Source organism: Marmota flaviventris, chromosome 6 (genome assembly GCF_047511675.1).
Source record: "Marmota flaviventris isolate mMarFla1 chromosome 6, mMarFla1.hap1, whole genome shotgun sequence".
NCBI lineage: Eukaryota > Metazoa > Chordata > Mammalia > Rodentia > Sciuridae > Marmota > Marmota flaviventris.
In genome coordinates, this window is record NC_092503.1 from 118,342,876 (window position 1) to 118,355,319 (window position 12,444).

A 12,444-nucleotide genomic window follows, 5' to 3' on the forward strand; every position below is an offset into this window, starting at 1 on the left:
GTAAGCTCCTGACCTACTGTGCAGCGCCGCACCTGACAGCTCTGAGATCTCTGCTCCAATCCCGGCGGCGATGGACAATGCCCGAGAGTCGCCGGCGGACAAAGGTGGAGAGACAGGGGAGTCAGATGAGACGACCGTTCCTCCCGGTGTCCCCGGGACTACCGACAACGACGGAATCCCAGAGGAAACGGATGGAGACGGAGATGCGGACTTGAAAGAAGCCGCAGCCGAAGAAGGCGAGGTAGGAAGATGTGTTGAAGCTGGAGAAGTAATCCGAGATTATGTTACTGTATAGAAACAAAGAGAGAAATATGGTAACGCGCACCCACATTTCCTAGTCCATTCAGCTTGCCCTTCTTCCTGGGTTAGTCTCTGCCAAACTAGAAGAACTCAAACTCACCACGACTCAAGTCGGCGATCTCAAGGTGGGTAGGAGGGGACGACAGAACTCTAGTGCTGCTGCGAGGCCAAGCACTGGGTTTGTATTTTTGATCACTGCCTTTAAAGCTACTTGTAAGGGAATTCAAATAGCCTCGTGGTTTTCCTAGAATCAGATATCACACTAAGATTTAGTGCAAGAACTAGAACCCAAGATTCAGAGCATTCCTTCCACCACAATATGGTCCCTCTTAGATGTTGTTTAAGCAGTTTTTGTCTTTAAAGGTGGCAGAGTCGCTCAGGTCCATTAAAGGGAGTTTTTTTTTTTTTTTTTTTTTTTTGGATTTTGGTTTTAGTTTTTTTGTTTTGTTTTTGTACTGGGGGTTGAACACAGGGGTACTTAACCACTGATCCCCACCCTCCGTCCCCAGCGGGTTTTTGTTGTTGTTTGTTTGTTTTTTAATTTTGAAACGGAGTCTTAACTAAGTTGCTGAGAGTGCCCTCTTGCATTCATCCTACCTCAACCTCCCCAGGCTGTTGGCTTACAGGCCTCTGCCCACCCCACCTGGAAAAAGGGAGGTTTTGAAAGAGTTAATGGTTAAATCATGTTCTTACCCTTTTGGACATTTAACTGTTATCAGTGACATGGATACTAATGTCCAGGGCTAGCAACAGCATTAAAACCCCAGAGTAATCACTTGTGCCACCCATAAGCTCAGCAATATTGCCTAGCTAAGCATCAGTCAGGAGATCAGAATCTCAGCATTCTCTGAGTTCCATTTCTGGAGGTAGAATCTCTGAGTCTTAGAATTAGGAAGGACTTAAGAAATCAGGAAGTTAGCATTAAATTAGATGGAAATAGACTTTCAGAACATAAAGTTACAACAAATATATAAAGTAAGAACTTATAGAAAAAGAGAAAAATGTACCAAAACTACGTGAACAAGGAAGCTTTAAACAGGTCTCAAGGACAGAAAGATTTTGAATAATTGGCTTAGTTGGCTAAGAGAGTCCACTATATATAGAAACCCGGGCCCAAAAGATATGAAATTGTAATGCTTCTAAATATACCACCACTACCCCTATTTTGAGACAGGGTCTCACTAAGTTGTCCAGGCTGACCTCAAACTTGGAATCCTCCTGCCTTATCATCCTTCTGAGCAGCTGGGATTTATAGGTATGCACTACCATGCCAGGCCTTAGAAAACAAATTCCTAAAAGTAGAAATCATAACAGGTCACATCCTATTAATATATTGCAAAAAGCCTGAAATTAACAGTGAAAAACTTTCTCCTTCAAAAAAGAAAACACTAACCCCCCAACATTGTTAAGCCATTTTTAAAATAGCCCTTAGGTTACAGAAATAAACAGAACACTACACTACATTCTATGGGATTTAACCAAAACCTTCTTTAGAAAAAATTCATAGCCTTACACATTTTAAAAGTAAGCACCCAATTCATAAAACCAGAAGCATACAAAATAAACCAGAAGAGTATATGAAGAAATTAACAAGGTTAAAAATAGATTCTAATGAATTCTCACTTAAACAAACATAGGAAGCCAGGTACACAGGCACATGTCTGTAGTTCCAGCAGCTCAGGAGGCTGAGGATCAGGAGTTCAAAACTTCAGCAACTTGGAAAGGCCCTAAGAACTCAGTTGAATAAAATATTTTAAAAGGGCTGGACATGTGCTTCAGTGGTAAAGTACCCCTGGGTTCAATACCTGGTACCAAAACAACAACAACAAAAAAAAAAGTAGGAGCTGAGGGTATAGCTCAGGGATACAGAACAAGTCCAAAGCCCTGGGTTTGATCTCTAGTACCACCAAAAGGAAAAGAAAATTTAATTTTTGAGTTTAAGCCAAGTAAAAGTGAAAAATCCAAGAAAACATGAATAATTTTTTAGGAAAATATAAACAGTCAAAATTGAGGCACAGAGTTAAAAAAAAAATCTTGTATAAATCAGTATTAGAAAGAAATTGAAGATCACCAAAGATATGCAAACTTGCTGGGTTCAATGATGCACACCTATAATGCCAGCAACAGGAGGCTGAGGCAGGAGGATTGCAAGTTCAAGGCCAGCCTTAACAACTTAATAAGGCCCTAAGCAACTTAGCAAGACCCTGTCTCAAAATAAAAAATAAAAAGGGGTATAGATATAGCTCAGTGGTAAAGTGCCCCTGGGTTCAATCCCTAGTACCAAAAATAGATTCAGAGTTCATGCCCACATATCTCCCATATTCTTGTGTGAGTTTAGATCTGAGTTCCTCTTTAAGGGAGACAAATCTTATTGAAGAGTTTTGTGGTATACTTAAAATTCCATATTAAGTTGGGGGGGGACAAAATTTAGGTTTGATTTTGTTCTTATTAAGCCAATTTATTAAACATCAAGCATGATGTTAAGTGGTTATGGGGGAGATATATACATAATAACAGACAAAACTATCTTTAAAATTTTTTTGTTCTATGATGAATGGGTTATAGAAGTCAGGGAAGAAATTTAAAAATTTTTAGACCCAGCCAGGTACAGTGGCATTCGCCTGTAATCCCAGCAGCTTGGGAGGCTGAGGCAAGAGGATTGTGAGTTGAAAGCCAGTCTCAGCAAAAGTGAGGTGCTAAGCAACGGGGTGAGCCCTGCCATCACATAAATAGAATTAAAGACTAAAATCAAATAAAATACAAAATACAGGCTTGGTGGCAGAGCCCTTGCCTAGCACATGTGAGACACTGGGTTTGATTCTTAGCACCACATAAAAATAAACAAAATAAAGGCATTTGTCCATCTACAACTACAATAAAATAAAATAAAATACAAAATAGGGCTATGGAGGTGGCTCAGTGGTGGAGTGCCCCTGAGTTCAATCCCTGGTACAAAAAAAAAAAAAATTCTTAGACTCAAATGAGAATAGTGATATAATATACCAGAACCTTTGGGATGCTGTGAAGGCGGTTCTAAGAGGAAAGTTGATAGATATGCGTTCCTACATTAAAAAATCAGAAAGATCCCAAATCAACAACCTAATGATACATCTCAAAGCTCTTGAAAAAGAAAAATAAACCAATTCCCAAACCAGTAGAAGAAAAGAAATAATTGAGAGCCAAAATCAACGAACCAAGATCAATGAGCAATATAAAGGATGAATGAAGAAAAGAGTTGGTTCTTTGAAAAGATAAGCAAGATTGATAAGCTGTTAGCCAAGCTAACCAAAAGAAAAAGAAGATTCAAATTAATAAAATTACAGATGAAAATGGAGATATCACCACAGATCATAGAAATCCAGCAAATCATTAGGGACTATCTTGAAAATATTTTCCAAAAATTTGGAAAACCTAGAAGAAATGGATACATTTCTAGACAAATATGATCTGCCAAAATTGAATCAAGAGGACATAGAAAACCTAAATAGACCAATAATTTGTAATGAGATAGAAGGAGCAATAAAATTCTTCCAACAAAGAAAAACACAGGACAAGATGGATTCTCAGCTGAATTGTATCAGGCCTTTAAACAATACCTAATACCAATGCTTCTCAAATTTTTCCATAAAATAGAAAGGGATGAAACACTTCCAAATATATTCTGTGAAGCTAGTATAACACTTATACCAAAACCATATAAGGCACATCAAGGAAAGAAAACTACAGACCAATATCTCTGATGACCTTAATAGTTAATAAAATATTAGCAAATTGCATTCAACAACATATTAAGAAGACTGTACATCATGACTAAGTTGGTTTTATTCCAGATGCAAAGATGGTTTAACATATACAAATCAATAAATGTAATTCATCACATAAATAGAATTAAAGACAAAAATCATGTATTCATCTTGATAGATACAGAGATGTCCTTTGACAAAATTCAGCACTCATTTCATGATAAAGCATTAAAAAAAATAATGAATAGAAGGAACCTACCTCAACATTATAAAGGCTATGTGTGAAAAGCCCAAAACCAATCTTATAATAAATGGGGAAAAGCTAAAAAAGCATTTCCTTTAAAATCTGGAACAAGTCAAGAATGTCTACTCTCTCCACTCCTATTTAATATAGTGCTAGAAATTCTAACCAGCGCAATTAGGCAAGAGAAGGAAATAAAAGGAATAAAAATAGGAAAGGAAGTAGTCAAATTGTCACTGTTTGCAGACAGTATGATCCTATACTTAATCCAAAAAAAAATCCACCAAAAGACTGTTAGAGCTAATAAACAAATAATTAGTTTTCTCAGCACCAATTGTTAAAAAGGCTGTTTTCTCTAATGTATGTTTTGGCACCTTTGTTGAGGATCAGATGACTATAGATGTGTAGGTTTGTCTCTGTGTCTTGTATTCTGTACCACTGGTCTACGTGTTACAAAATAAGCATACAAATATCCATAGCTTTCCTATATGCCAACAATGAATTTTCTGAGAAAGAAATTAGGAAACAATTCCATTTACAACAGCTTAAAAAAAAAAAAACAACCCTGGGAATAAATCTAACCAATGAAGTGAAAGACCTCCACAATGAAAACTATAGAACATTGAAGAAAGAAATTGAAGCCCTCAGAAGGTAGAAAGACTTCCCATGTTCATAAATAGGCAGAATTAATATTGTTTAAATGACCGTACTACCAAAAGCAATATGCAGATTCAATGCAATTCTCCTCGATATACCAATGACTTCTTCACAGAACTAGAAAAAAACACTCCTGATTTCATTTGTAAGAACACGACCAAGAATAGCTAAAGCATTCTTTGTCAAAAAAGCAATGCTGGGGGCTAGAGCTGTGGCTCAGTGGTAGAGCACTTGCCTAGCATGTGTGAGGCACTGGGTTCAATTCTCAGCACCACATATAAATAAATGAATAAAATAAAGGTCCATCAACATCTAAAAAGAAAAATTTAAAAATAAATAAATGAATAAAGCAATGCTGGAAGCATCATTATACCTGATTTCAAATTATACTACAGAGCTATAGTAACAAAATTGTATGGTATTAGATAAAAAACAGACATATAGACCAGTGGTACAGAATAGAAGACATAGAGACAAACACACACAGATGCAGACATCTGATTCTTGATTAAAGTGCCAGAAACATACACTGGAAAAAAGACAGCCTTTTAAAGAAATGGTGCTAGGAAAATTTACTATCCATATGAGGAAGAATGAAACTAGACTCTTATCTCTCACTCTGCACAAAAATCAACTCAAAATGGATCAAAGACCTAGGAATTAGACCAGAAACTATGCAACTCCGAGAAGAAAATGTAAGATCAATTCTACAATACATAGGCACAGACAGTGACTTTCTCAACAGGACCCCTAAAGCTCAGGAAATAATGCCAAGAGTTAATACATGGGATGGGATAAAATTTAAAAGCTTCTATACAGCAAGGAAACAATTAGGAATGTGAAGAGAGAATCTACAGAATGGGGGAAAAAATCTTTCCTAGCTACTGTTCTGACAGAGGATTAATAATATAGAGAGCTCAAAAAACTTTACACCACACACACACAAAATAACCCATTTAATAATGGGCAAATGAATTAAACACTTCTCAAAGGAAGAAATACAAATGGACAACAAATGCATGAAAAATGTTCAGCATCATTAGCAATTAGGGAAATGCAATCAAAACTACACTGAGATTTCATCTCACATCAGGCAGAATGGCAGTCATCAAAAATACAAATAATAATAAATATTGGAAAGGATGTGGAGAAAAAGGTGTACTTTTACACAGTTGGTTGGACTATAAATTAGAACAACCACTATGGAAATCAGTATGGAGATTCCAAAAAAGACTAGGCGTGGAACCACCATGTGACCCAGATACACCATTCCGTGGTATTTATCCTAAAGAATTTAAAGTCAGCACACTGTGGATACATGCATACCTGGGTTTATAGCAGCCCAATCCACAGTAGCCAAACTATGGAACCAGCTTAGGTGTTCTTCAATAAATGAACAGATAAAGAAAATGTGATGTATATCTACACAGTGGAGTTTTATTCAGCCATTAATAAAAATGAAATTATGTCATTTATAGGGAAATTCATGGAACTAGAGAGCCATATGTTAAGCAAAATAAGCCAAACTCAGAAAGTCTAGGGTCGAATGTTTTCTCTCATATGTGGAAGCTACAGAGGGAAAAGGAAAACAAAGTGGGGAGGGTGGGGATCTCATGAAAATCAAAGGGGGATCAGTAGAGGAAGTTTGGCGTGGAAGGCAGGAGGGAAGGAAAGAAGTGCTAGAGAGTGATATCGGCCAAATTGTATTGTGATATTGTGTGTATGTATGAATATGTAACAAATCCCATGATTATGTACAATGATAATGTACCAATAAAAAGGGGGGAAAGAAAAAATTTTTGTTCTAGGAAGGGGAAATATATTTGCATGATATGGGACTGAAAAGTAGGAAGAAAGTTCCAAACTGAAAGAAACATTGTTTTGATGACAAGAGACCCTTTTTTTTTTTTTTTACTATTTTTTTTTTCCATGTGGAATCATTAGCAGTAAGGAGATATGTAGCTCTAGAGACAAAATTGCTAGCTGGATGGGGAGGACTTTGCTGCTGACATCCTCTTTAAAGAATAAGGTCAGAAGAGGGGGCCCAGGAGAGAGTGGTTGTTTTGATCTTTGACATTTCATAAACAGGTACTGAGCTATGATCATAGCTAAACTGGAAAACTGGATTATTTAGCTAGTTTTCTTTCACAGCTGGTCTATAATCTTTCTTTAGGAAATATATTGTATTTTACTCCTGATGGTACAGTCAGTGCCTAGAACCAAAAAACTACTCAATAAATGGATTTGTGGTTGTAATGTGTTCTAACCTTGCCCAAGCCTGCAAAGTAGGCCAGATATATAATAGGGTTTCTTTTGTCTTCCCAGCTGAAGAGTCAGGACATTTCAGATTTAACAGCAGTTGAAAGGGAAGACTCATCATTACTTACTCCTACAGCCAAAAAATTGAAAATAGATACCAAAGAAAAGAAAGAGAAGAAGCAGAAAGTGGATGAAGATGAGATTCAAAAGATGCAGTAAGTCCCTTTCCAACCATTCCCATTTCAAGGCTCTAACATGACCACACAAATTCAATAATTTTTTGGCCTTTAAAAATGTTTTTTTCCTTTTTTAGATTTTTAAAAAAGGCAATTAATGTATTATAGAAAATATAAATAAAATTAAAAAATATTTTCTTACCACCATGAGATATATACTGCTAATATTATATGTATGCTATATTTCCTATGTATATATTCCATAAATAAAATTAAATAATTTATTTTTCAAACACAAATACTATGATGGGTTTTTTAAATTTACTTATTTATTTTTTAGTTGTAGATGGACACAAACTTTATTTTATTTGTTTTTATTTTTATGTGGTCCCAGGGATCAAACCCAGTGCCTCATTCATGCTAGAAAGCTCTCTCCCACTGAGCCATAAACCCCGGCCCCTATGATGTTTTTGACATTATAAATGGTGAATGTTTTTCATGTCAGTAATCAAAACATGTAGTTTATAATGTTCTTCAAAAAACTATTATAGCTGGGTGTTGTAGCTCATGCCTATAATCCCAGTGTCTTGGAAGGCTGAGGCAGGAGGACCTGAGTTCAAAGCCAGCCTCAGCAATTTAGCAAGGCCCTAAGCAACTCAGCAAGACACTATCTCTAAATAAAATATAAAAAAATGTTGGGGATGTGGCTCAGTGATTAACTACCTCTGGGATCAATTCCTGGTACCAAAAAAAAAGAACTATTATAGCCAGGCATGGTGGTATGTGCCTATAATCTCAGCCACTCTGGAAGCTGAAGGTTGCAAGTTTGAGGCCAGCCTCAGCAACTTAGCAGGACCCTAAGCAATTTAGTGGAATCTTATCTCAAAAAATAAAATGGGCTGAGGATGTAGCTCAGTGGTAAAGTTCCCCTGACTTTAATCCCTAGTATAAAAAAATCTATAGTTTCTGACTGAAATAGTATGAGCTCATTGTAAATAAATCAGAAAATACAAAAACAGAAAAAAGTGCCCATAAGCCTACCACCCAGGGTTTATTCTAAGCATACATACACACAACATTGGGTTTAATATTTGTACATATATGTTTCAGATATTTTTTGCATTTGACTGGTAGAGCTCAATATTTTTATGTCAGTAATTATGCCCATAAATCATCTTTTTTTTTTTTTGACATACTAGGGATTGAACATAGGAAAACTCTACCACTGAGCTACACTTTTTTAGTTTTTCATTTTGAGGCAAGGTCTCACTAAATTGCCCAGACTGGTCTCAAATTTGCAATCCTCCTGCCTCAGCCTCTCAAGTAGCTGGGATTACAGGCATGCACCATCACACCTATCATGTGTTATCATTTTTAATAGTTGAAGTCTATTCCATTGTGTGGATGAATCATAATTTAACCAATCCTTATAATCATTTTGTTTGGGTTATTTTTTTTTTCCTTTTGACAACACTGTGATGTATCCTTGGACACATTGTTGCATATTTTTCTATTACTCTCTAAGATAAACTCCTAAAAGTATAATTGATAGTTCAAACATATGAAAATTTTTCAGACTTTCCATACATATTTTCAAATTTTTAAAAATTGTTTTCTTGCTGGGCGCAGTGGCACACGCCTATAATCTCAGCAGTTCAGGAGGCTGAGAGAGGAGAATCATGAGTTCAAAGCCAGCCTCAGCAAAAGTGAGGCACTAAACAACTCAGTGAGACCCTATCTCTAAATAAAATACAAAATAGAGCTGGTGATGTGGCTTAGTGGTTGAGTCCCCCTGAGTTCAATCCCTGGTACTCACCCTCCAAAAAAAAAAAAAAAAAAAATGTTTTAGCAATGGCACAGACCTGTAATCTCAGCGATTTGGGAAGCTGAGACAGGAGGATCAAGAGTTCAAAGCCAAACTCAGCAACTTAGCAAAGCCCTAAGCAATTTGGTGAGACCCTGTCTCAAAATAAAAATTAAAAAAATGGGGTGAGGGGCTGGGGATGTGGCTCAGTGGTTAAGTGACCCTGGGTTCAATTCTCAGTACCAATAATAATAGTAATAATAAATTTAAAAAATAAAAAAAATGTTTTATCATTTTTAATTTCCTTAGTTAATAGTGAAGGATATTTTTTTCTCCATATTATTAGCCTATGATATTTTTGTAAACTTCCTGTTCATTTCCTAAAATTGATTTGGCCATTTATGTATTAAGAGTATTAATTGCTTTCTAATATTTTGTAAATATTTTTCTCCTAAACTGGGTATGGCAGTATGTGCCTGTAATCCCAGCTGCTCTGGAGGCTTAAGTCAGGAGGATTGCAAGTTTGAGACCAGCCTAGACAACTGAGCAAGGCTGTCTCAAAAATAAATATGAAGGGAAAATAAATAAATAATTTTAAAAGGATTTAAATTAAAAAATGAATAAATAAATAAGAAGGGGTTGGGATATAGCTCGGTGGTAAAGGGCCCCCCTGAGTTCAGTCCCCAGTATTAAAAAAAAAAAAAAAATTCTTGTAAATCAGTTAGTGTTGAAAATACTGGTTTGAATATGAGTTTATACATTAAATATTTACCATCAATGTGAAATGCTGTAAAGTGGAATTAGAGAGTCTAAAGCTGAAATCACCGTATATCTAGTATGAGACAGTGATCCTACATCATTAAGTTTAAAACGAGATTGTTTCACACTTTGTCAAGTTCCTTAGTAATAGAAATGTTTTAATTCTGTTTTTTATAAGTACCAAGACTAATGCCATTGACTCCTTGAGAATTTATTTCTTCATGTCCAAAACTTGTTTTTTTGTTCCTAGATTTTTTAGTGGTGCTTTATAGTTGTACATCATGATGGGATTTGTTGTTCACATATTCATACATGTACACAATGTAAAAACATAATTGGGCCAATATCACTCCCCAGCACTTCCCCCTACCTCCCACCTCTGATCCCTTTCCTTACTGACCTCCCTTTGATTTTTATGAGATTCCCTCCTCCCACCCCTATCTTTCTTTTTATTTTCCCTCGGTAGCTTCCACATATGAGAAAAAATATAAAACCCTTGACTTTTTGAGTTTGGCTTATTTTGCTTAACATAATGGAGAGATGCGTTTTTATTGATTTAATATCTTCAGCATTCATTCTTAGTAGCCAATTTAATTACTTGAATCTTTGTCTAGAATCCTGGTTTCTTCCTTTTCTGAGGAGCAGCTGAACCGATATGAAATGTATCGCCGGTCAGCTTTCCCTAAGGCGGCCATTAAAAGGGTAAGGATGAACCACCACCCTTCATCTCCACACGTCAAAACTAAACCAGGCTCAATAGCTATGACCCTCAGCATTTTGAAGCAACATATTAAGCAAACTGGTGGATTAATTAGGCAGGAAAATAAAAATAACATACCCTTCAATTATGTGATCAGTTCCAGTTTTGTAAGCCAGGGAGCATAGAGAGCAAGTCATAACATACATGAATCTTTGTCTCAATTTTAGCATGCCACCTTTAGTAAACACTTTTTCAGTACAAAGCTGTTTTTTATTGGTACTGTATTCCAAAGCCAGTCCTTGACTATCTTAATTAGTTTTGTCCTTTTTTTAAGCTGATCCAGTCCATCACTGGCACCTCTGTGTCCCAGAATGTTGTTATTGCTATGTCTGGTATTTCCAAGGTTTTCGTCGGGGAGGTGGTTGAAGAAGGTGAGTAGTGTTGGTTACATGTACGGGACTGTACCTGTGTTAGTCTTATTTTCAAGAACATTTACACTGAGGAACTTACCAAAGTACCCGTGGGAGTTAATTTGCATTGGAAGTTCACTATACTGGAAGCCTTATATTCAGTAGAGCTTGACCACTATTTCTTAAAAGTTCAAATACTAGGGGTCAAGGAATCATCTAGGAAACACCTCTCCCTGATTCCTGCTCTTAACCCAGGGTGACAGAAGCAGATGTTGTATTATTCACATGCAGACCTCGTTTCTGCTGCCAAAAATATACAAAAAGAGCAGTCACCAGAACTGAGCAGTGTAGCGTGGTAAGTTATCCCTGATTTTGTCACCCCTGGGAACTGCTCTTTTCTATCAAGCTAAAAACCTGGCTACTTCCCATTGCTCATCTCTAGCTCATGACATCTTTCTTTAAGCAGGAGATGTTTTAAACGGTTGCCTATGATAAAGCTCAGTATGGGACATTATACTAAAGGAACATGATATACTTGGTCGCATTCTCTTCAGAATGGAAAATGTTAGTAAGCCTAAGAAGGGTTACCAGGAATTAAAGACTCTGGAGGATTATGTGGTGAATGAGTAAGTTCTCGTGTGATAATGAAGCTTTCCCCTTTCCCTTTTTAGCGCTGGATGTGTGTGAGAAGTGGGGAGAAATGCCACCACTACAACCCAAACACATGAGGGAGGCAGTTCGGAGGTTAAAGTCAAAGGGGCAAATCCCCAACTCGAAGCACAAAAAAATTATCTTCTTCTAGACCAAAGCCTGGAAAAGCCAATTATGGACAGGAGTACTGGTTCCAGACTTCCTGTTATGTGAGACTCTCAGCCCTGGTGCTTTGGTATCTGTCCTCCAAGGAATCCATGATGATTTTAATGTCTTTCTCCCATCTTGTTTCTGTCACACCTAGAAGGCATGTGGCCTGCTTCATACTTGCCTTGACTAAATTTTGGAACCTCTTACAGCATTTTGAGGTATTTAACTGTCTCTTGGCTAGTTGGAAGAGAAGTGTATGAGCCTTCTGCATCTTCTGGAAAGGGGAGCTGCTTTCAGAGAGAGAAAACCTTTCCAAGAGAACTTTGATGGTTTCACATTGAAGCCTAAATTTGCTGAGACTTGGCTTATGTCTGGTTTTAAGTAGATGAAACAACCGAAACTTTTGACTTACAATTCTCTACTGTGAAGGACACAGTGATTACAGGAGTAGTGGAATAATTTGTGCTTGTTAATATTTAAGATTCTCCTGTGGATTTTGGTGAGTGATCATTAAATTTTTTCAACTTGCTGTATGTGTATTCATTTTGTATCTAGTTGATTGGAATGGGAATAAATTCATCACTTTTGGTTTTT

At 36.7% G+C, this 12,444-nt stretch overlaps 1 protein-coding gene across 1 annotated transcript; it reads left to right on the forward strand.

Moving 5' to 3' along the window:
* On the forward strand, nt 1-12,379 carry Taf11 (TATA-box binding protein associated factor 11). The gene is made up of 5 exons (XM_027943620.3): nt 1-241; nt 7,267-7,415; nt 10,554-10,641; nt 10,974-11,070; nt 11,721-12,379. Exons 1-5 carry the CDS (start codon nt 71-73, stop codon nt 11,849-11,851), a joined length of 636 nt encoding a protein of 211 aa, XP_027799421.1. The 5' UTR covers nt 1-70; the 3' UTR covers nt 11,852-12,379.
* The last annotated feature ends 65 nt before the right edge of the window (nt 12,380-12,444 follow it).